The following is a 24,691-nucleotide window of genomic DNA, read 5'->3' as shown; positions in this document are numbered from 1 at the left end:
ATGAAAATCTAACCTGGAAATGTTTAGAAAAGAACAGTAGAGCATCAATGCAACCTTCAGTAATCATACTGGAATATTGCCGACTAAGGAAAAATGCCCCAGCCCTGGTGTTCAGAGTTTTTATTGGGGCTCCTGTACATATGTGTGCTCAAATTGTTACCCACGTGGTTTATCTCAGTATTCAGGTTGACTGATACTGCATGACCCAAAAGCCCACCCTAAATCACATTGTTGGTACTTTGGATGAGGCCAGGTCCACCCTAAACCATACTGTCAGCCTATCCAGTATGACCCAAGACCCCCAGGCAAAAAGACAGTCTTATAAAACAAAGTCAAATCCCTGTTTGGATCACGTTAAATTCTACATACCTGCTAAGGCCTTGTCATTTCAAGATTCCCCCAGATTAAACTGGGGAAGAATCTACTTCCCAAGTTCACTCACACTAGTTGTTAGGATTCATCGTGAACTGCTGGACTGAGGGCCATAGTTCCTCAATGGCTGTTGACCAGCGTTTGCCCTCAGTTTTTGCCACATGGTCCTCTGTAACATGGCAGTTTACTTCACCAAATGACCACGTTGAGAAGAGGGAGAAACTGCCATTGAGAGAGAGAGTGCTAGCAAGATGGAACTCACAGTCTTTTGAATTCTAATCATAGAAATGATATGCCATCAATTTTTGCTTTATTATATTAGTAGCAAGTCATTAGGTTTAGTCCACACTCAAGTGGAGAAGATTACATAAAGGCATGAATACAAGGTAGCAGAGATTATTTGGGGCCATGTTATAAACTGCCTACTACAGTGGGCCTAGGGAAAAAGGGGAGGGGAGAGGGAGCGGTTGAAGGTAGAAAGAAGAGGGGTAATTGATGAATCAAGCTTTTGGAGACAAAACGAAATGGAATGAGAGCACATGCAGGAGGGAAAGATGTTAAATGTAGAGAAAAATGAATGCGGGTCAATATTAAAATTTTCCTGGATCCAGATGTTTAAGGTTCTTATATGATGTGACCCAAAGCACCAAAGAGCTGCAGGAAAATTCCTTTTACTATACAGAAAACTTGTTCCTTCTCAACTAACTAAACCTCCCCATTGCTACTGAAGTAGTCTTTTAAATCATGATATCTATGCAGAGAGTAGCACTTGAAACATTAACTATCTGCCACATTAAATTAGTGTAATAAAATACTTGAGTTGATAGAAAGTCAACTGAAGGTGGGTTTTATACACACTGGCAATAGATAGCTCATAGAGAAAACCGTATTTTCATAACTGAGTTAGCTATCTTAGTGGATCCTCAACAATGGCCAATTGTATACTAAGATCATTAGAACTGGATTTAGTATTGGTCAGATTTTACCAAAATGCTAAATCCAATTCTAGGCTCAAAAGCAATTACTATAGAGGTAATATGACCCTTGGTTTCATTTCAGGTACAAATGGTCTTAAACTTTAAGATTTCAATTAAAGTGGTGATAACACTTCTGAAATTGAGGGCTTTAACCTTTGGGTTATATTAGATTCAGTTGAATTCTATAAGGTTTCCTTATGAAAAACATGGCATTCATATTAAATTGTTTGACTTTGAGTCTGATGACATAATAATAAATAGATGATTTATATATATACTTAAAATGAAACAGTAAGTCAGAATGGGTTCACTAATACAAGATTCAAATTCTATCATATGTCTTCCCCTTGTGAATGTTGAAAAAAATCACAAAACTATGCTACCTGAATACTTAATTTTTCATTATAAATCTCAAATAGTCACTCAGTACCCCCAGACATTTCTACTACACTTCCCTAATACACCTTTTAAACTCACCAATATGATGACACATCTTATCTCTCCTCAAATCTCTAACAACCACTCTTTTCTCTCACTTCCAGTTGATATTTCACAGAGAAAATGGATGAAATAAAACACACACTACCTCAAATTCCAACCACCCAGTTCACCAACTTCAGCTACCTTTACCTGGATATCTTTCATTCTTCCTGTTAAGGAGAAATTGTCCTTGATCCTATTAGAGGATACATCATCTATGTAGTGAGTACAGTCCCCTTTGTCCTCCATGTCCGCAGTCCTGCAACCATTCCCCTTCTCTTCAACATCATCAACTTTTCTCTTTATACTTGTTTATTTCCATAGCCTCACAAACATGTTCTAATATTTCTTGTCTTCAAACCACCATCTCTTGATGCCCACATCTCCTTCCTGCCCTCAGTTTTTGCTTTAAATTCCTGGGTAAAGTTTCTATATTTGCTGACTTACCTCCCATTTTCTATCCATCCCAGTATAATCTGACATTTCCCCCTACAACTCTACTATTTTTCTTTTAAAAAAATGTTTTTTAAATGTTTATTTGTTTTTGAGAGAGAGATAGAGAGAGAGAGAGAGAGAGAGAGAGAGAGGGGCAGAACATGAGTGAGGGAGGGGCAGAGAGGGAGATACAGAATCCGAAACAGGGTCCAGGCTCCAAGCTGTCAGCACAGAGTCCAACGCAGGGCTCTAACCCACGAACCATGAGATCATGATCTGAGCCAAAGTCGAACACTTAACTAACTGAGCCACCCAGTCACCCCTCCCCTACTATTCAACTAAAATGGCTTTTATCGACATCAATAAGGACTTACATCTTGCCAAACTCAATAATTAACTTGCTTTCTTTTATTATTCCACTTAACCAGCATTTGATATACAGTTGACTCTTGAGCAATATGGGTTTGAACTGTGCTGGTCTACTTACATGCAGATTTTTTTACAGTGGAGTACTGTAAATGTATTTTCTCTCATACATAATAAAATTTTCTCTAGCTTATTTTAATACAGTATATAACATGTATAGCATACTAAATATGAGCTAACCAACTACTTATGTTATTTGTAAGGCTTCCAGTCAACAATAGGCTACTAGTAATTAAGTTTGGAGGAGTTAAAAGTTACATGTGGATTTTTAACTGTACTTGGGGTCAGTGTCACTAACCCTAACAAAACAGATATTCCAGGAATATACCCTCTATTCTGTTCCATTGACTGTCTATCCTTACCCCAATACCATACTGTTTTGATTATTGTAGCTTTATAATAAATCCAGAAATCAGGTACTGTGAATCTTCCAACATTCTTCTTACCACAAAATGTTTTGGTTATTTTAGATCCTTTGCATTTCTATATCAATTTCTGAAAGCATTTGTGAATTTCTACAAAAGGAAGAACCATTGGGATTTTGATTGGCATGCCATTGAATTTGTAGATAAATTTTGGAAGAAATCTTAACAGTATTGAGTCTTCCAATTCACTATCATGTTATATCTTGATATTTAATTGGTATTCTTAAATTTCTCTTGGCAATATTATATAATATTCAGCATACAAAATCCTGTTTATATTTGTTAGATTTATCTTTGAGAATTTTTGATGCTATTAAAATGGTATTGCTTTTTACACTGTAATTTCTAAGTGTTCATTGCTTATCTAGAAAATCAATCCTTTTTTGTATACTGACATTGAATGCTTCCACCCTGAATATATTAATTAGTTCTAGTAGCTGTTTTTGTATATTCTTAAGGATGTTCTACATAAATGATTATGCCATCTGATAATGATTGCAGTTTTACCTTCTCCTTTCCCATCTATTTCAGCCTCATACCCTTTGGATCGGTTAGTTATCTCCAATACAATGTTGAATAGAAGTAGACAAAAGTAGACATCATTGCCTGTTCTCAGTCTTCTGGAGAAAGCACTCATTTTCATGATTTCAGTAGGTTTGCCAAAGTTGCCATTTTCAGGTTTAGGAAATTTTCTTTTATTCCTAGTTTGCCAAGTTTTTATCATGAATGGATACTGAATTTTTCAAGTGATTTTTTTTTTTGCAGATTAAGGTGAGGACGTGGTTTGTCTTTTTAGTTTGTTGATATAATGAACTGCCATGATGTGTTTAGAAACTTTAACCAAACTTGCATTCCCAAAATGAACCTGATTTTCTTAGTATAGGTAATCTTTTTTTATATATATTGCTGGATTTTATTTGGTAAAATTTCTGTCTCCATGTGAATGATATTGTATTGTAATTTTCTTTGTCATGTTTTGATATCAGTATAATGTTTGCCACATTAAATGAGTTTTGAAGTATTTCATCCTCTTCTATTTTCTTGAAGAGTTAGTAGAGAAGTGATATTATTCCTTCTTTAAATGTTTGGGAGAATTCAATGGTAAAGCCATTTGGTCCTGGAATGTTCCTTGAAAAAACTCTGTGTGTGTGTGTGTGTGCGTGTGTGTGTGTGTGTGTGTGTGGTGAGAAAGAGAGAGGAGTTTTTTTTATCTTGTTTTATTTATTTAAGTAATCTCTATAACCAACACAGGGCTTGAACTCACAACCTCAAGATCAAGGGTCACATGCTCCTCCTACTGAGCCAGCCAGGCTCTCCAGAGACAGTTTTGTGGTTTTGTTTGTTTGTTTTGTTTTAATTTTGAGAGAGAGAGAGTGCACACACACGAGGGGAAGGACAAAGAGAGAGGAGAGAGAAAATCTCAAACAGGTTCTGTGCCAATAGTACAAAGCCTCATGAGGAACCGTGAGATCATGACCTGAACTGAAATCAAGGGCCAGCACTCAAGTGACTGAGTCAACTCAGGTGCCCCAGAAGTTTTGTTTTTTTTTTTTTTTTAATTAAAATTACTATAATGGATATAGAACCATTCAAGTTTTCTTTTTCTTCTTTTGTGAGCTTTGGCAGTTGGTGTCTTTCAAAGAATTTGTCCATTTCATCTATGTTTGTTGGCATAAAAAAATGCTAATATGCTTATCCTTTTAATGTCTGTAACAGTCTGTAGTGATGACAGATCTTTAATTCCTGATATTAGTAATTTGTGTTTTCTCCCTTTTTCTTGATAATTCTGGCTTAAAAGTGTATCAATTAAATTCATCTTTTCAAAGAAACACCTTTTGATTGCATTTATTTCCTCTATTCTTCTGTTTCATTTCATTTTTTTCTCTTTATGTCCTTCATTGTGCTTGATTTGGTTTTATTTTGCTGTTTTTTTTTTCTAGTTTCTTTAGAAATTTAAATCATTAACTTAGGTCTTTTTTCTTCTCTAATGTAAGCAGTTAAAATAAAAAAAATTACTGTGCTTTCATTTCATTTAATTCAAAATATTTTTTTCATTTTCTTAGTGATTTCTTCTTTGACCCATGGGTTTATTAGAAGTGTGTTACTTAATGTCCAAATATTGAGAGATTTATTGCAGATATCCTTCTGTTATTTGTTTCTAGGTTAATTCCATTGTGGTCAGACAATATACTTTGTATGATTTCAATCTTTTAAAGTTGATGACATTTGATTTCTTGCAAAGAATATGGTCTACCTTAGTCAATGTTCTGTGTGCATTTGTAAAGTGTGTATTCTGCTATTGTTAGGTAGAGTCACCTATAAATCTATCAATTAGGTCAAGTTGGTTGGTGGTACTATTCAAGTCTATACTAATCTATTTGTTCTACCAATTAGAGAGAGAGAAGTGTTCAAGTCTGCAATTATTGATTTGGGTATTTCTTCTCTAAGTAATAATATTTTTCCCTTTCCATATATTAAAGCTCTGTTACACATTTAGTATTGTTATGTCTTTTTGATATAAAATTTGCCCCTTTTTGTCAGATTCGCTCTCTCTCTCTCTTCTGCCTGGACTCTAGTCTAGGAGCCTGAACTTTATAGCTTACATGCTTGCCCTCTGTTTTTAGGTTGGCTGCAGCCATTGAAAAACTCCAGTTGGGACATTGAAGTGTGGAGGGAAAGTGGTTTGGGTACTTAATCCTTCTAGCTCCTCCCTCTTGGGTTGGAGGTTGGTCGTAGCTATGTTCCTCAGGTAGGTGGCTGTCTCCTACTGCAGTATGTCTCCCACAGCAGTACATCTCCTTGGGCTCTAGTAATCACTCTGTCCCCAAATCTCTTAGGCTTAAGGATGATAATGACTCTGATGAGTTCTGGATGCTTCACCATTAGTTTTTTGTTTTCCAATAACCCTGTCCATATCTTTAAAAATGGCCCTTTGATTAAACTATCTTTAATTACCGCTCTTGAGTATGCTGTTAATTTGTCAGGGATTCCTACTGATATGCATTACAGTACTAGCTTAAATTATTTACAAAGAAGTTATTTGGTTCTTCTCATTCTACTCACTGGTTCAACCAAGTTGATCACTCATCAGATGCTTGAAAAAGGAAAAAGGAATCTATCTGCATGTTTTGATTAGAGGAAGAAATAATTATCTGTTGACCCAATTCTCCTAAACACAGTGCCAGGTCCCAATATTCTCATAACTAGGCACTATTTCCTAGGGATTGTTGTAGATGACACTATGTGTCATGCTAGAACTCCACACGAACCATAAAAAAAGCTGCAGCGGTACCCAACAAAGCATCAAGTCGCAGGGCACATCATCTGTACATAATAGACATAACACCCATCACAGTATCCCTAGGTTGCAGTCAGAATAGAGGTCATGTTGTGTTTTTCTCCTTACCTCATCCCATTTCTTAGAAAATGTGCATTATTTGGTTTGAACAGAGGAGTTATGACAGGTTCCCTGTGTAGGAATTAAACACAGGACAAACTATTCTGGAGCAATGGGCAATGGGGAACACTCAAAATTATAAGACGAATAAATGAGCAATTCTCCTGTTTTTCTTGAATTTGAAGTGACTAACATGCCTAAAAGTGTTATCTCTGATTTAGACTGGAAAGTCTTCTTAGTAGATTTTAAAGAATACTTTCAAAAGATAAAAATGCTGCACATGGGCTATACCTTTACAAAAGCGACCAGGTTTAAGCGACTTAAACATGTCCAGATGTATTGCACATAAGGAGAGCAACAGTTGTATACCGAAAGCAAGGGACATCTGACCTATTCAGTGCTTCCATACACTGGATTAGCTTATTTTTGCACTTGCCTTGCCCACAAAACATTAACAATAGGCATCCTCGATCTCAACAAAGGACTTGCGGGCACCAGCGCGGCAAGAAGTGATTATGGAGCCGCTCTGGGTGTGAATGAGACACCCGCTTCGGGCTCACTTGAGCAATACTCCTTACTTGGGTCCTGCCCGAAGAAAACCCAGCTGTCCCTAGGCCTTGCTCACCTCAGCCTCGGTACCAGTTTCGTTGCCCGGTGAGGCCCCACCTTCCAGCCAAAGGAACCAATTAAAGCTACAAGCACACACTCACTAAAAAAACAAAAGCAGCTCGCCGCACTTAGTCCTTGGCAGACAGACTCTCGCGAGAACTCGCGGAGAGCCGGCGGGTCCTACGTAGACGTCACGAGCCGACCTCCGGGGCGGACTGCGCCGTGGCCCCGCCCTTCCTGAGCGCGCGTCCGCCGTGGCGGGAATTTCGCCTGTTTCTGATTTAGACCCCACCGACGCCGCGGTTCTAGACTGGACAGCTGGGGCGGATCTCCGGGACCGAAAGTGTGAGCCGGTACGCCGTGCACCGAACGAGGGGCGCCCCGGTGCGCAGGACACCTGCTTCCCTCGATCTGTGCCCGGCCCGCGCTGGCGGAACTTGCCTCCCGGCGGGGAGAACTAAACTTTGGCGTCGGGAGGTCCTGATCCTCCCCCCCCCCCCCCCCCCCCCACGGAGAGTGCAAGGGAGCTTTTCCACTTCACTGATGGGAAACTGGTTCCGTGCTGTTTGGTAACGTAGCGGGCTGCGCAGGACCCGGCGGGGTCGGGAGTTTAAGCTGGATCTGTCCTGCAAACATTTCTTTTCTCGCTGTTCGGGCTGCAGAGTCGAACCTAGAGAGCAGATATGAAGTTCCTGCCACAGCCAGTCGGGGGTGCATTCTACCTAAATAGAAACAGCCTTTCTATCGGGGTGTCGGTGTGGGGAGAGTTGAGGAATTGGCTTCTCGGGCTTTTTTCTTTGTGCTTGGGGGGGACGTTTTGAGAACTTTCGGAGGTCACTCCCAATCTCTTGGCCCCATCTCCTGGAATCTTATCACAATTTCTTTGGAGTCCTGAATGATTATGAATCCCAAACATTTCAGGACAGGAAGTACATAATGGATAACTGTTCCGCCGCGTCGATGTTCCTGACCGACAGCTTGGAACTGGAGCTGGGGACAGACTGGTGCAAACCCCCATGTTTTTCCTGTGGTTTTGACAACCGAGGAGGAGGAAGTCATTTTTCTGGAGAGTCCTACCTTTCTAGCGGATCCCTTAAGCGGTGGGTAAAAAAATCGGAGACTTTATCTTTCCCTTATCAGATTTTTCAGCAGTGTGTGAGGAATGTTCCTTAATTATGATTTCAGTCCATTAAACTTCGATGTTCAAGCATTGTTTTTATAAAACGTTTTTGTATATCACATGGTTTCAGGCTGTCAGTTCTGTTGTCGGTTTCCTGGTTGGAGCATACCTAAAAGATTTTGCGATATTAGGAAGAAATTCTGGCTACCTATGTTTTCTTATTTTCCTGCTACCTCAGCTTTTGGGTAGGAAGCTGGCTATTAATTTCCCTTTTGCTTAAAGTGAATTCCGAACTAGCTGGGTTTTTTGAAATGGTATAACCCTCTAAAACATGAAATAATATTGTGGAGCTTCACAGTAATTCTTAAGTTAGACATGCACATTTTTTTGTTGTCTTTGCCCCAGTTCTAATTCTGTGTATCTGTACACAGAAGTCTTATAGACTTATTTTTGTTTTAACTTTTGAAGAAATTATGCCAGATTGTGTAAGTTCACAAGAATGCTGTTGTTCAAAGTTCTTGCCTTGGGCAGATGTACACAAATTGCAGTAAAACTGCAGTTACTGAAATATTTTGGGAGTACCTGCTGAAGCAGTTTCAGTCAGAAAGGAAACCATTTTTGTTGATTTTATAGTTGTTCCTTGTTTGAGACCGTAAAAGAGATTACTAAGTTTGATTATGCTCCAGACATGGCTTAGAGTAACTTTCAACTGTTTTAAAAATTAAATGTCCCCTCAAAGGATGAAATTCTTCAACTTAAGATCACAGGCAAAAGTATGTTCCTTAGACTTCTTTTTGAGATTTTTCCCTGAGTTACATTGCTCTTTGTTATACTTTTTTTTTTTTTTTTTTATCACTATATTTGACTGAATCTTTCATACAGTCTAAATGTAGTATTCCTGACTAGGTAAGGTATCAGGTATCAAGGCATATCATGACCTTGACATTATTGTCCACATGTCATGCACAATATGCATTAATATAATGACAAAAAAAGGTATGCCATAGTATGGGATTTAGCATACTTTTTATGAGATTAAATCATAATTTTCCTTTCAGGTTAATTTTGAATCTTGATCCTTTACCAACTAATTTTGAAGAAGATACAGTGGAAATATTTGGCATTCAGTGGGTTACAGAAACAGCATTAGTGAATTCATCTAGAGTGCTCTTCCATTTATTCAGGTATGTTTTGGGGGTTTTTTTGTTTTTTTTTTTAACTGCTTTTGAGCGTAGATGCTATTCAGTTTTGTAAGTTACTTTGCTGGGTGGTTGTTAATGTCAGTATTACAAAAGCACCTGTAGAGTTGTTCATGTTCTTGATTATCAGTACAACAATCAAGTAGTGATGTTTGATGGAGGAATGATTTGCGTGAGTTTTGTCTTTTGTTTTAGTGAGTCTTTATTATTTTTCAGACTTTTTATTCTTCTATATTTGACATCAGGTATTGAAGACAAATGTTTAAGTCTTTGAACTATATTATATTTTGGAAGCAAACTGAAATACTACTTTTGTTGCTGAATCGTCATAATGTTTCATTGAGTTTTAGAGAATGAATTCCGACTTTGTCCAAATAGATCTTTCAGACTGTAATATGATTAATTTGGACAACATTAAAAATTTTAACAATTTTCGAACATATGCAAATGTAGAATCACTACCATAATGAACCTTCACGTATCCTCCCTGAGTAGCAGTAAACATCAGGGTTTTATTGCATTTCCTGCATCTATTCCTTTCCCTCCTTTTTTGGTTTAAGTATTTTTAGCAGAATCCAGGCATCATGTTATCTCACTCTTAAATATTTCAATAAGCATTTCCTGGGGCACCTGGGAGGCTTAGTCTGTTAAGCGTTCGACTCAGGTCATGATCTTAGAATTTGTGAGTTTGAGCCCCGCATTGGGCACTGCACTGACTGCTCAGAGCCTCCTTGGGATTCCCTCTCATTCCCTCTCTCTGTCCCTCCCCTGTTCACACACATCCTGTCTCTCGAAATAAATAAATAAACATTAAAAAAAAAAAAAAGCAGCTAGGAAGAATGACAGGAGATTAGTATCAAAGAATTCAGCGGGGACATCTATATATCTTTCCTTGATAACTCTAAATTATTCTGTTCCTTTTCTGAACTGTTGTAGAACTGTCTGATACAATTTAACATTTCATTATATAACTGTTAACCTAGGATTTTTATATAAGTATCATTAACTTTTAAGGATACACAGTATCTCATTGATAGTGAAATCTATGGTATTTATAATTACATATACATATATATAGCTTTTAATAGATATTTTTTGGAAGGCCAGACAAAGGCATGTTCTATCTTTTCATAGTCTTCACTATCTGAATAAACATTCACAAAGTATTTTAAACATCATCCATAAATGAGAGGCTATGCAGCACTAAGGCTATGTAATAGATTTGGAAACATTATGCCTTTAACTGTTACATGCTTTAAACTGTGAGGAAATTAACTCTCACCTTCAATTTTTTAAAATTAGGCAACAGCTATACAACTTGGAAACCTTATTACAGGCCAGCTGTGATTTTGGTAAGTTTTAAGTATGTTTAATGGCAAAAAGGAATGGTACTCCCATTACAGTGAATTGCACATCTGTCTATGATGCATTATTGGGATATCATAATAATACAGAGGAAGAACCATTAGATTAGAGGTTCAGGATAGTGCTTGGTGTTCAGAAAAAATTTTTGGACACTTAAATTTTGTTGTAGCTGAGATTTATAGTATTTTTCCATATTTGTGATAAAATTGATTTAAGACTAAACAGTTCTGAAGTGAATTAGCAACTTGCTTTGAGGGTGGGGAGTGGGATGGAGAGCTTCTAAGAGAAATCAGCAGACTTCATGCTGTTTTCTTTCTGTTTGTTTTTGACCTTAATGGATTACTGATTTGGAGGGTTCAGTATAGTAAAGGGAGTGAAGAGAATTGAAGGGCAGTATGGTTTAGCACAGGCTAGCTGCTTCTCCTTTTTGTCAGTTTTGGTACAGTGTAGTCATTAGAATCATGGCACTGTGGTCAGCCCAGGTTCCAATCCTAGTTAACTGTTGGTCTCACACCAGGTACTAGTTCCAGGTACTAGTTCCCACCTCATTGAGTTCTTGTGAGGATTAAATGATATCCCGGATGTGAAGTGCTTAGGCTAACATCTGTTGTTAGTGATGGCCACCAACTAAAGATCACCTGGAACACACCTTTGGTCAATGAAGGGTTTAGTAGCTTACTGATCATGAGGAACAGTTGGGGCTTCTCAGAGAATAGGGAGGGGCTTGTGATAGGGTTTACACTCTATTGGCTGATTTGGAGTAGAGTTTAAGAGGGCTTGGACTTTATTTTGGATTGGATGCTGTTAAGCAGGGAGAGTGTCATCAATTAAATGTGTTAATTTTTGTCTAGGAGATGGGACAAAGAAAGGCTAGAGAGGGTTCTAATTAGTAAAGAAGCAGGAGTCATGTTAGCTGCAAAAGGAGTTTGTTTTTGTATTTTGTTTTTCTGTGATTGCGTAGTGCCTTGTTTCTGTATTCAGACATGATTACAGAGAGGTTTTGTTTTTGTCTTGTTTCACTGTAATCACAGAGTGGCCCTGTCTGATTATTGTTGATATTTTGTGGAAACTTTAATTTCAGTAGGGAACTTCATGACCTAGTTGTTAGCTATCAGCTGTCAGGGCTGTTTTGTTTTGTTTTGTTTTCTCGGTATGTGCCCAGTAAATGTTGAGTATTATTTATCACCTGAGTCCCTGCTGCATGCCAGGTACTGTGTAAGGTGATAATGAATCAAAGTGGAAAAATATGCTGCTGAGGAGTTTGCAGTTGGTAGGACATACAGACACACGAGCATAGATAAGTGTGGTACATGGAAAAGTGTAGTCATAGTGGCCTGTATAAGCTGCGGTGGAGCCAGGGGCTTCATCTATTAGTGTGCCTGTCACAGAGTGATGCCGGATCTTGGTCTACAAAGATGAGGAAAAAATAGGTAGGCAAAAGTTGTGGGGACAGGAGGAGTTCCAGGTAGAGACAGCTGTATAAACAAAATCATTGAGGTATGGTAAAACAAATTCAGGGAGCGGAAAGTGGTAATTATTTTTGGTGGGAATCAGAATGTATGATAGTGATGAATTTTGAAGGGATGAAATCACAAATGATGAATTGCTGCTTGTATGGCTTACAAAACTTTTTTTTGGTCACTGCCCACTGATCAGTTATTTAAACTATGATAACACTTATCTATTTTGTTTCAGGGAAGATATCAATTCTACACAGCAAAGCAGACAATATTAGGCAGCAGTGTGTGACATTTCTTCATTATGTTAAAGTTTTCATCTTTAGGTAGGATATCAAAAGAGTATCTTGATCACCGCATGAATTTCTGAGTTCAGGTTCATCCAGACTCTGGTTATTTATGTATGTAATTGTTTTTTAGGTACCTGAAAGTACAGAATGCTGAGAGTCATGTTCCTGTCCATCCCTATGAGACTTTGGAGGCACAGTTTCCCTCTGTGTTGGTTGATGAGCTTCATGGATTACTCTTATATGTTGGACATCTATCTGAACTTCCCAATATTAATCTAGGAGCATTTGTAAATCAAAACCAGATTAAGGTTTGACTTGTTTTATTTAATTTTTAAATCATCAGTTTTTTCTTCACACAAAGAGTATTCATTCAAGAATGAGGGAAATTAGTCAAGAGTGCAGCCCAGACTCCCTGAGTTGAAATTCTGGCTCCTCTTTTTAATTATGTGCCATTGGGCATGTAACACCTCTCGACTCAGTCTCCCCATTGTATAACTGATAAAGCTTCCTAGAGTTATTTAGGACAATTAAGTACATTAAAATTAAAGTGCTTAGAATATAATATACACTAAATCGGTGATAGCTATTCTCAATTCCAATTTATAACGTGCAAATATGTAAAAGTTTCAAAGCAAATAAAATAACCTCCATTTTTAAAAATTTGTATCATTTTTCCCATTGATAAAGGCTTGGGCAAACCCTAGTTTATATTACAGTAAGATTCAAGATCACCTTATACAAGTTACACTTTCAAAACTGTATCATAATGTCTGTTCTTTGAAACCTTCTGAAATAGGATTTAAGATTGTTTTGATTGTGCCCTTTTTTTCAACCTGTGGTAATCATCCCTACTGAAGTTTGGGGTTTTTGTTTGTTTGTTTTTAAGCTTATTTATTTTGAGAGAGCGTGCACATGCATGCAGTGCGGATCCAGACTTGGGCTCGATCCCAACACAGTGAGATCATGACCTGAGCCGAACCCAACTGACTGAGCCACCTAGGCGCCCCTGAAGTTTGGTTTTTAAAAATTTGTACTGATAGCATGACCCAGTTTATAGATGTAATTAACACATTCTTCATAGGAAAATGTGAGCTTATATGAATGGCAAGTTGTAATTCCCTATGGAATATTCCCTGAAATCTCAACTTCTTTCATTCTGTTTGACTCTACCAATTTGAATAACATTATTTTTAGGAATGTAACTTTGCCAAAATGTAATGTACAAATAAATGTTTATATATTTCTATGAAATAGAATAATAACAAAAAAAATGCACTCTTCTTATCAGGGACCAATATATTTAATATTAAAAGTAAATAGAGTCCCAATTGAATTCCCAGGTTAATCTGTCTAATCTGTAGAAAGCAAATAGATAATTGCTTTTAATCATGTCACTTAATGAAAATTCATGGATAGATTATGGAAGGAGGGATATTTTTCCTTCATTTTGGCCTCTATAAATTGGACTGGTTTATATTTTCTGAATATTCATCAAGTGCATAAAATAAAAATAATTTATCTAGCAGCAGAAATAAAGACTGTGTCCAAAGAAAGGTTCTCAAGCTAAGTTTTGCCATTCATAGGCTTTTTAATTAGGCAAATGTGAAAAGAAAGGTTATTTGAAGATCAGAAGACTGAATTTTTAAAGCAGGGCAATGTAGTCTTCAACATGTAAACAAAAAATCGTACACTAAAGTACTTTTTGTTTTCTGAAACAACAACAAAAAAATCTTACAAAGTAATATCTTTCATGACTATGTTTTTTGGATTTTACCTATCTTATATATGAGAAGTGTTGATTTAATTGCTATTTTTGTTAAGCATCTGTCTTTTATTACTTTCTAGGAACTTTTTTATTAGAGATACTTTTTTTATTAGAAATGCGGGTATTACATATTATAGATATTTTCATCAGTTCACTTTTTATTTTCGACAATTAAGCTGCCTTGCTAGGTAGATGGTTGCAGTTTTGTATATATTTGTCAGGTTTTTCATGTGTATCATCTCTGTGCTGTTGTTAAAAATATACTTTTTTTTAACATTCATCTTTTTTTTTTTTTTTTTTTTTTTTTTAACATTTATTTATTTTTGAGACAGAGAGCATGAACAGGGGAGGGTCAGAGAAAGAGGGAGACACAGAATCTGAAACAGGCTCCAGGCTCTGAGCTGTCAGCACAGGGCCCGACGCGGGGCTCGAACCCACGGACCGCGAGATCATGACCTGAGCCAAAGTCGGACGCTTAACCGACTGAGCCACCCAGGCGCCCCTAACATTCATCTTTTTAATTCATCTCTTTTTTAAAAATACGCTGTGAGGTGGGAAATCTAACTTTAGTTTCTTGCAAATGAATAAGTTAATAAATGGTCTTTTATTGAATGGCCCATGCTTTCCCCACTGATTTAAGATACCAGGTTTATCTATTTCTCTTTTGCCTATTTTTTCTGTTTGTCTGTTTTTCTGTTTATTTATTATCTATTCCTGAGCCAATACTGTTTTATTAGTATAGCATTTTGTTTTGTTTGCATAGTTGATACGGCAAGTCCCTCTCTGTAATTCTTCTTTGTTCTCTTCCCCCTTTTTTTAAAGGTTTTATTTTTTTAAAGTTATCTCTACACCCAATGTGGGGCTTGAACTCACAACCCCAAGATCAAAAGTTTCAAGTTCTACCAACTGAGCCAGTCAGCTGCCCCTTCCTTGTTCTCTTACTAGAACATGTATATTGTATTTATTTTTAAGGTGATACCAAGTGTTGGCTGGAGGGAGGTTATTGACAACCCTACTACAGCAGAGTAGTTAAGGGCACTGGCTTTTGTATCAGATAGAATTAGATTTGAATCTTAATGCATGAGTTGAAAGGTAAATTTCTTCACTGCTTTTAACTTCAGTTTCTTTTTTTTTTTTTTTTTTTAATTTTTTTTTAACGTTTATTTATTTTTGAGACAGAGAGAGACAGAGCATGAATGGGGGAGGGTCAGAGAGAGAGGGAGACACAGAATCGGAAGCAGGCTCCAGGCTCTGAGCTGTCAGCACAGAGCCCGACGCGGGGCTCGAACTCACGGACCGTGAGATCATGACCTGAGCCGAAGTCGGACGCTCAACCGACCAAGCCACCCAGGCGCCCCTTAACTTCAGTTTCTTAATGAGCATCTCATTAGGGTCTGTATGATAGTCTAAAGTTCTCCTGTTAAAATATTTTATAGGAAAGTCTAAAACAAGATGATGAAAATAAGTGGTTAAAAAATTATTTTACTGCCTTGCAGCTATAGTAAAATCAGAGATTGGTTGGAAGGGACCTTTAATACAAGTCTGTTAAGCAGCCCCAAGGTGAGTCTGTCCTAAAGTATCAGAAGAAAATATGCTTTCAAAGAACTCTAGTGAAAGAGTCCTCTAAAGAGCAAGACAGAGTTTTTCCCTGAGCTTTTGAGTAGTGGGTAGTTAATTGGTTCTTTATCCTTGTGCTTACGGAGGAGTGTTGTGACATGCTATAAAATACCTAGTAAAGTACTACGAATTCTCAGTCACAGTTGATAATGTCATTCACAGCTTTTTCCACCATCATGGCATTTATTACATCTCCACTTAGATATCCATTGGCTGGTGCTAGAAATTCTTCACATGCTTGGTGAAAAATTGAGTAAGTTTATGAATTTCTAATTTATGTTCTTTTTTAAATCTAAGCCTTTATTTTTTTTTTAAATTATAGGTGATTTTTTTTTTTTTTTCATTTTAGTTAACATACAATGTAATATTGGTTTCAGGAGCTAAAATTACAGGTAATAAGTGCTTTCTGGGTTTTTTAAGTTTTTAAAATTTTAACTCAAATAGTAACCAAAGTAAAAAGTCAAAGTCTTATTCCTTTTTTCAAGAGAACAGTTTGGCCCATTTATCTTTCCATACTTACTCTCTGTTGGTATACATATATAGAAACTCATGGGTAGAATTTTTGTCTTTGTTTCTAACTAATCACAATTAGTATTGTCATAGTGTTTTGTATAATGTTTTATTTAATAGTTTTTAGAGATCTGTTCATGTTAGTACATATAGCTCTACTTTATTCATTTAAGGCCTATATGTTATGGCTCTGTCACAATTTATTTAGCCAAGTCTATTTAATATTTCAGTTATTTCTATTTTTTTGATACTACAAATGATATTTCACAGAAGATCCTTGTATGTATATATATATATGTATATATATATATATACATCTTTGAATACATGTACAGGTTATTCTGTAGAATAGATTCTTAGAGTGGCACATTCAGCTTTTTTTTTTTTTTTTTTAAGTTTGTTTATTTATTTTGAGAGAGAGAGTGGGAGAGGGGCAGAGGGAGAGATTCCCAAGCAGGCTGCGCACCATCAGCACAGAGCTCAATGTGGAGCTTGATCCCATGAACCGTGAGATCATGACCTGAGCCAAAATCAAGAGTCGAACACTTAACTGTGTAAGCCACCTAGGCGCCCTCGCCTTCAGCTTTAATATTGAAAACGCTCAGTTGCCATAGTTTTCCCCAATTTATGTACACTAATGATGAGCGTGCCTTTGCCTCACACTTTTGTCAGTAGTGGATATTATCAGTTATTTTTATTTTTTGCCAACTAATACATGAAAAATACTGAATCTGTTTTGCAATTTTCTGAGTACCAGTGAAGTTGAACATCTTTACATAATTTTATTGCTTTTTTTTTATATTTTCTTCATCATTGTTTTTTGTTAATGTTTCTTTTTTAAAAAATTAGTAGGAGCTTATCTATATCATGGATGATACTTTTTTACTTCATATATTGCCTGTTTATTTCTTGGTCTTGCTCTCTGGTATCTTTAGATTCCATTAACAACTTGGCAATATTTTGTAATTATTTGTGAATTATCAATTACTTATGTTATAAAGACATCCATTATCTCAATACGTGCTTTTCAATGAACTAATTAAAAAATACACAGATGTATATACATGTGTGTACACTTACATATATACACATGCAAACATGTATACAAATACATAATTTATTCTCTCATGTGGACTTTGTATTTCAAATATTTCCTTACAGCAATATTCTAAGGTATACTTACCTGTTACCTTGGTTTTCTCTAGCAATACCACGAAACAATTGTATGCGATTAGTTTATCAGCATTTGTTAAATGTTTTAAAGTATTGATTGGTTAGAAATATTGGTGAAGATTTTTAGTGTTTCCCCTCTATTTTTTTTTTTTTTTCCTTAAATGATGTTGCATTGTTGCTTTTTAAAGAAGGCCACACAGAGGGGTGCCTGGGTGGCTCAGTTGGTTAAGCGGCCGACTTCGGCTCAGGTCATGATCTTGCGGTCCGTGAGTTCGAGCCCTGCATCGGGCTCTGTGCTGACAGCTCAGAGCCTGGAGCCTGTTTCAGATTCTGTGTCTCCCTCTCTCTGACCCTCCCTCATTCATGCTCTGTCTCTCTCTGTCTCAAAAATAAATAAACGTTAAAAAAAATTTTTTTTATAAAAAAAGAAGGCCACATTAAGAAAAGAGAAGTCTATTAAGTGGTACTTGAGAGAACTGAAAACTTTTTTAGGTAATGTTTATTAGTGATCATATAAGAAAGGAATTGTCCTCAAATTTAACTTATTTCCAAAGAAACTTGCTTTTAACACTATGTGTTACAGTTTTGTCGTAAGTCAGTTGAAAGGTCTATAGTTTTTTTCCTTCTTCTGAATTAGTAAAATCTACTTTAGTTTTAAAAAAATATATTTTATTATATTTTTAGAGCAAGTTATATATGGTCATCAGTTTATGAATCTGGCAGGAGACAATTTAACTAACGTCAGCCTATTTGAAGAACATTGTGAAAATCTTCTTTGTGATTTAATAAGCCTGTCACTCAACAGGTATGACAAGGTAATGCTTTAAGAGTTTATTTGTATTTTTGATACTTAATGGAAATACTCCTTAATGTGTGTAGTTTATAAGAATTTAAACTGAAATTGTTTACTTGTTAACTCTCCTAATTTTATATTTATTACTATCTGGGAGTTGACTGGGAAAATAATTTGATTTAAACATTTAGTACAGGCTGAAATTAATGTTTCAGAGGCGGTTTTTTGTTTTTTTTTAATTTTCCATCTTGTCAAAAATAAATAAAAACAAGATGTGTATGACAATAACTGTACATTTAACTTCTGTTCCAGTAGGAGAGTCCAGCCCTTTAATAATACATGTATTGTTACATAATACAATAAATGAGTAGTTAACTAAAATTAGTGAACAATTGTAAAGGGAAATTTTATTTGTTTTCAAAAAAGGTCTAGGGGCGCCTGGGTGGCTCAGTCGGTTAAGCGTCCGACTTCAGCTCAGGTCACGATCTCACGTTCCGTGAGTTCGAGCCCTGCGTCGTGCTCTGGGCTGATGGCTCAGAGCCTGGAGCCTGCTTCCGATTCTGTGTCTCCCTCTCTCTCTGCCCCTCCCCCGTTCATGCTGTCTCTCTCTGTCTCAAAAATAAATAAACGTTAAACAAAAAAAAAAATTAAAAAAAATAAACCTAAGGTTTAAAAAAAAAAAAAAAAAGGTCTAGAATCATGGGGAGAATTACTTGTTTTTACTAAATTGTGTCTAACAGTGTTTAATGCAGACAATGATTTAAAGGTGCTATATAGCTACTCATTTGCTAGCAATGGAAATTTTTAGATCATTATCAGTTATTTCAGATTTTTAGCACAAATCTTATAGGAAATGAGGATTTATAATTTTTTATAATTTAGATTGTGTTTTATGTATTACCAAAGTCTTTTAAGTCTAGTCTACATAATTTTACAACTAATGTAATTAGTGGATTAACCAAATAGGGGTTAGTAATACTTTAAGTTATCTTTTACTCCGTATTACATTAGAAACATGAATATAGTATATGTGAAGTAGTGATTGCATAATCAATTTCTGAAGTCTAGCTGTACTTGCAAGTATAGTGTATATACTCTGCATTATGTAGGACCATTGAGGGTATATTTGATAAAAACATACTTAATCTAAAATTGCTTAACCTTTATAGGTCCCCAACAATTGTATTTATTCTGACTTGTAAAAATTTTTTAATTTGCTTTACAATGGATTAAATTTGTTTTCTAATCATTTTATTAAAAGTTTTTCTGTTGTGGCTGATGAATTAGATCAAAGTTAGGAAATCAATGCCCTGAGCCCATATCTAGCTCATTGTCTGGTTTTATAAATAAAATTTTACTGAGCACAGCCCACCTTTTTTTTTTTAAGTCTATTATTTATGAGTGATGTTGCATAATAATGGCAGAGTTGAGTAGTTGTGACAAGGACTATATCTCCCTGAAATATTTACTATCTAGCCCTTTACGGGAAAAGTTTGCTGAACATCAGTGATTAAAGCAAACTTTTTTAAAAGTTGAAAATGAAGTTCATTGTATACTTTTGGTTTTAAAATGGGGATTTATTTTAAAATTTAATGGAATGGCACATTTTTCATAAACAATTTATGTAATTGAACATCAGTGTTAAGTCATCTAAATCATTCTTTTAAAACATTTGGAACGAGGTATGTGGCATATAAAATTCTCTTTTAAAGAACTCATTTTGGTTCTTCCCTACAGGTCAGGCCTTCTGAAGCATTAATGAGTCACCACTGCCCATGTCCATGTATTAAAGAATTATGGGTTCTACTCATTCATCTTCTAGAACACAGAAGTAAATGGTCTCTTTCAGAGGTAAGTTGTCAGATTGATGTGTTAATTATTGTTCCTAACTCTTAAATTGAATTTATGCAGTGGTTTTAGCCAAGAAAAATGTTACAAAGTTTCTTGTTTATAATAAAACAACCACCACCACCAAACACATCATTAGTTGAGTCCTAAATACCTACTATATTTTTAACCCTAAAGTGGTAATATGAAACATCTCGGAGAAGTGCAAGATTTGACTCATTTTCACAAGTTTTTTGTTGTTTTCCTATCAAGAATCTTTTGGGCTAAAATATTTCATACTGTCTAGTAATCCAGGAAACAAGTTAGGAAATATGGCAGATTTAGATTTGAAGAGAAATATAATAGGTTTGTTTTTGTTTTTTTTTAATGTTTTATTTATTTTTGAGACAAAGCGTGAGCAGGGGAGGGGCAGAGAGAGAGCGAGACACAGAATCCGAAGCAGGTTCCAGGCTCTGAGCTCAGCACAGAGCCCGATGGCGGGGCTCAAACTCAGAAACCGCGAGATCATGACCTGAGCCAAAGTCGGACGCTTAACCCACTGAGCCACCCAGGCACTCCTAAAATAGGTTTTTATTAAAGAATTTTATGGCATCTTATTTCAAGGAAGGAGGAAGAAAGCGCTAAGGAGAGCATGAGAAATTTTCTTTGACCTCATTTTGGGCCAAATCTTTCAGAATGGGGCTTTATTTATTCAGCTGTTGTGGATTAGTAGAAAATAAGAAATATTCACAGGCAGAAGTAAGAACAAAGAATTCATCGTGAAATGATGTTTAAAATTGTTTATGTTATATGAAAATGTCTTTGATTTTAATGGATTTCAGAATTTTCTGATTGTCCACAATTTGGGGTTTGGGTGCTACTATCTCATTCTAATAACAAACATACTTTTACGAGTTTACAGGTGTTATATTTATTTTCAGTTTATTATTTCAGCGGTAAATTTAAGTATAAACTTAACATATCTTATAATCAAGTAAAAAAATTCTTTTTTGCTTGCAGTTTGGCTTTTCAGTAGAGTTCAGCTTTCTTTGGTGAGATTTCAGTATTATAGTCTTAGGATTTTTTTTTCCTTTGATCATTTGCCAGCATATTTTGTTTCATTGACATGGTAAATATCAGTTTTTCCATTTTCTGTAAAGCTTATTGTTTTTAAGGATTTTATATTTCTTTACAATTCTTATTTTACCAATTTCAGACTTGAACATATAGACCACATATAGTGCAGGTTCGTACTTGTTGCTGTTAGTTTTCATATAGTAGGTGTAATTTTAAAATATTATATTGTAGAAATTTGCATAGTAATATTTATTGTTTGACCTAAATTATTTATATGTTATTCATTTTATATAGTAACCAGACTTACTTGTCTTAAAATAATGAAAATCTGAAGGCATTTAATTTTTTGTAGTACAAGTAAAAAGTAATTGATATCATTCACAGATTTTGAAGGCTATTTTATTTTTAAATTCAGGTTCAAATTTGCCATGCCTAATAGTAAGACATTTTAACCTTCCTGCTGAAACAATAATCTTATCATACTGGGTATCATCATACAATAAACATTTGCATGTTTTAGTGAGCTTGTAGAAAGTGAGAAGTCCTGAGGCCAAATACTGAATGTAGATGGGAACTCACGTCAGCTGAAGACTGAAGCTGCCCCATGACCTTATAGACAGTTGCTAAATTGTGTAAACTTGAACATTAGCTTTTGTACGTAGAAGGTACAAGAAGACAAAGTCAGAGTCGACCCAAGTTGGTACCCTACTAACACACTAGCTGCCCTTAGTTCTGGGCCCCCCAAAAGAGGAACTAGGACCTCAACTAAATTTATAAGGAAAATAGCCCTTTACTCTAATATTTTGCAGTTTGAAATTGCTTCAGTGTATTTGTTATTGCAAGCCAGCCCTCAGGTTTATAGCCTGAGTTGGTGTTGCCTGGATTGTAGTAAAAATTTCAACCAGTGACTTCTAAGCAGCCATGGACATTGGGTGAATGCTTACACCTAAATCTTCCCAAGTAACTCCCCCAAAATATAGAACAGCAAGAACAAATAAAACCACACCAACATGTTGATAGCTTAACTACAGGATAGGAGTGATAAAAGGGTTTTAAGTTAAAGGTAAAAACCACCAAAGCTCTACCATAAAACTTTATAGGAAGCAAGGGCAGTCTGCAAAACAACTTGGAGAAGAGAAGAAGGGAGCTAGCAGTAGTCATCAGATAGGTGACATCAGTCATCAGATAAAACCATTGCCAGGTTGTGAATATACTGAGAAAGTTGGTCATTCTGACCTTTCTGACCTTCCTTGTACGTCAGAGAACTGACTATATCGGATAGAACATGAAAGTGTGTACATGACATGAGTAGGTAGTCTTTGAAGGTAGGATTCTGGAGAATAAAAAGGCAAAAAAGGAATGATAGTCTTGGTGATTGGGTGGTGAAAGGTATAGGAAGTAAAAACAAAATGATCCTGTAAAAGAAAAGAAAAAACAAAATCAAAGTTCTCATACCCAGTCTCCTACCAATGTCACCACCAAAAAAGAAAAAGGAAATTCAGGAAAGAAATGGGACTTTGGTACATTGACAAAAGAGGCCTCCACTGGACTGGAAATCTTTTAAAGTCCAAATTTACTAAATGAAAGAAAGGAAAAGGAAACTTTGGTACAAGTCTTTATAAAGTTACTACTAGAAAACAGCATTGAAAAACTTTAGCTGATACACCCTTTGCACAAGAAACAACTGAATCAGAAGGAAATTTTTTAATGTTTATTTTTGAGAGAGAGAGAGAGCACGTGAGCAGGGGAGGGGCAGAGAGAGAGAGAGGGAGGGAGACATAGAATCCAAAGCAGGCTCCAGGCTCTGAGGTGTTAGCACAGAGCTAACCCTGAAGTAGAGCTGGAACCCACGAACTGTGAGATCATAACCTGAGCCAGACGCTTAACCAACTGAGCCACCCAGGCACCCCTGAAGCAGAAGGAAATTTTAATTTTAATCCAAACTGGATTAAATAGACAAACATTTGGAGCTATAAAAAAAAAAAAAAAAAAAAAAAAAACACCCTGCATAAGATACTCAGGTGTTAAAAAGAAGTAGAGTAAAAGCCAGAAATGAATGAAAAGAATAAATTGAATGCAGGAGAGAAATGAAAGAAAAAATAAATTTAGAGTTGACTAAATTACAAGGTGCCCAAGAAAAATACACTCAAATGAAAATTTAATCAGGGATATGAAAGAAAGGCAGAAAACATCCAAGGAATATAAAGAATTAGAAAATAGCTGAAATGGAAGGAAAGCAAAAAGGAAATAGCCATGTGTAAATGGAGTCTTTAAAGAAGAAAACAGAACAATAGGGTGTAGCTAACACTCAACACTGTTATCCAAGAAAACAGTTATTGGGGGAAAAAAAGAAGAGCTAATTCTACATATTGAAGGGGCCTACCAGGTAACTGGTAAGATTAACTCCAAATAATTCATCCCAAGACATATCATACTAACTGTTTGATTTCAAACATGACTTTAGGTCCTATAGGAAATCCTCAAATTTTCTAGGCAAAAAGACCAAATAACTTAAAAGAGCAAAGTAATCTGACCTGCACTAGGCTTTTCAAAAACAACAGAAGGTAACAATGGAACATCTTAAAAGACTCAAAGAGCCTTCCTCCTTGTGAGGACACAGCCAGAAGTCTGCTGTCTAGAGAAGGACCCCTGATCTTGGACTTCAGCCTCCATAATGAATAAACAATATGCCACAACAGAGCAAGCCTTCAGCTTAGAGAAAAGTGTTGTAGGTCCCATCTTTCACTCTACAGAGATTATATGGACTGGAACTATGACATACTCACTCCCTTGATAGAAAGCTCAAGACCAAGAAAAAGTGACCAAACCCAAAGGAAACAAAACAGCAAAAAGTTTCTTCTAAGACAGCAAAGAAGCTAGTTGAAAATTATTCCTTGTACTATCTGACATGCAGTGTCTTTGGGGACCAAGATGGATGTGGATAAACCAAGAAAGAAAAACAGAAAAAGCAATTGAAAATGTCAAGAACAGGGCTGCTTCCCTTCCTCATCCACCTGGGAGTTAATGATATCACAGAAGACATGATCATTCCCTGAATGTTGACAGCAGTCTAAGCTCCACACAGGGCCTGTTCTTAACAGCTTTCCAGACTGCTGAAGGCAGAGACTTTTTTTCTTTCTTCATGTTGTACAGAGATTTTTAAACTTTACGATGTGACAACATTAATTTATACAATACCCTCATTATGTTTACATTTTTAAACTTTTTTTGTTTATTTGAGAGAGGGAGTGTAAGAGTGCAAGCAAGGGAGAAGGAGAGAGAGAATCCCAAGCAGGTGCCTAGCTGTCATCATGGAGCCTGTTGTGGGGTTCAGAGTCGCTAACCGTGAGATCATGACCTGAGCTGAAACCAAGAGT

The 24,691-nt window shown here is 36.2% G+C and overlaps 1 protein-coding gene and 1 long non-coding RNA gene across 4 annotated transcripts in view; one reads left to right on the top strand and one right to left on the bottom strand.

Annotated features, from left to right (window-relative positions):
* Positions 1-7,247, bottom strand: part of LOC125938719 (uncharacterized) — a 49,582-nt gene extending 42,335 nt beyond the window's left edge. Inside the window, exon 1 of the long non-coding RNA XR_007462787.1 lies at positions 7,138-7,247. This is a non-coding gene — a long non-coding RNA (uncharacterized LOC125938719). The remainder of the gene's footprint in view (positions 1-7,137) is intronic.
* A 102-nt stretch (positions 7,248-7,349) lies between these two features.
* The window catches only part of MMS22L (MMS22 like, DNA repair protein), a 125,818-nt gene continuing 108,476 nt past the window's right edge, over positions 7,350-24,691 (top strand). Inside the window, exons 1-9 of one of the 3 annotated variants that reach the window (XM_049654021.1) lie at positions 7,350-7,474; positions 8,043-8,221; positions 9,300-9,425; positions 10,743-10,792; positions 12,501-12,588; positions 12,683-12,860; positions 16,097-16,187; positions 18,302-18,432; positions 20,148-20,261. In XM_049654021.1, the coding sequence (XP_049509978.1) occupies positions 8,058-8,221; positions 9,300-9,425; positions 10,743-10,792; positions 12,501-12,588; positions 12,683-12,860; positions 16,097-16,187; positions 18,302-18,432; positions 20,148-20,261 (942 nt within the window). In that variant the 5' untranslated portion in view covers positions 7,350-7,474; positions 8,043-8,057. Of the gene's footprint in view, positions 7,475-8,042; positions 8,222-9,299; positions 9,426-10,742; positions 10,793-12,500; positions 12,589-12,682; positions 12,861-16,096; positions 16,188-18,301; positions 18,433-20,147; positions 20,262-24,691 lie in introns of those variants that run through there. The other 2 variants (XM_049654022.1, XM_049654023.1) reach the window with 2 other exon arrangements.

Source organism: Panthera uncia, assembly GCF_023721935.1.
Source record: "Panthera uncia isolate 11264 chromosome B2 unlocalized genomic scaffold, Puncia_PCG_1.0 HiC_scaffold_24, whole genome shotgun sequence".
NCBI lineage: Eukaryota > Metazoa > Chordata > Mammalia > Carnivora > Felidae > Panthera > Panthera uncia.
The sequence above is the reverse complement of the archived record's forward strand: the minus strand, read 5'-3'. Positions and strand labels throughout refer to the sequence as shown.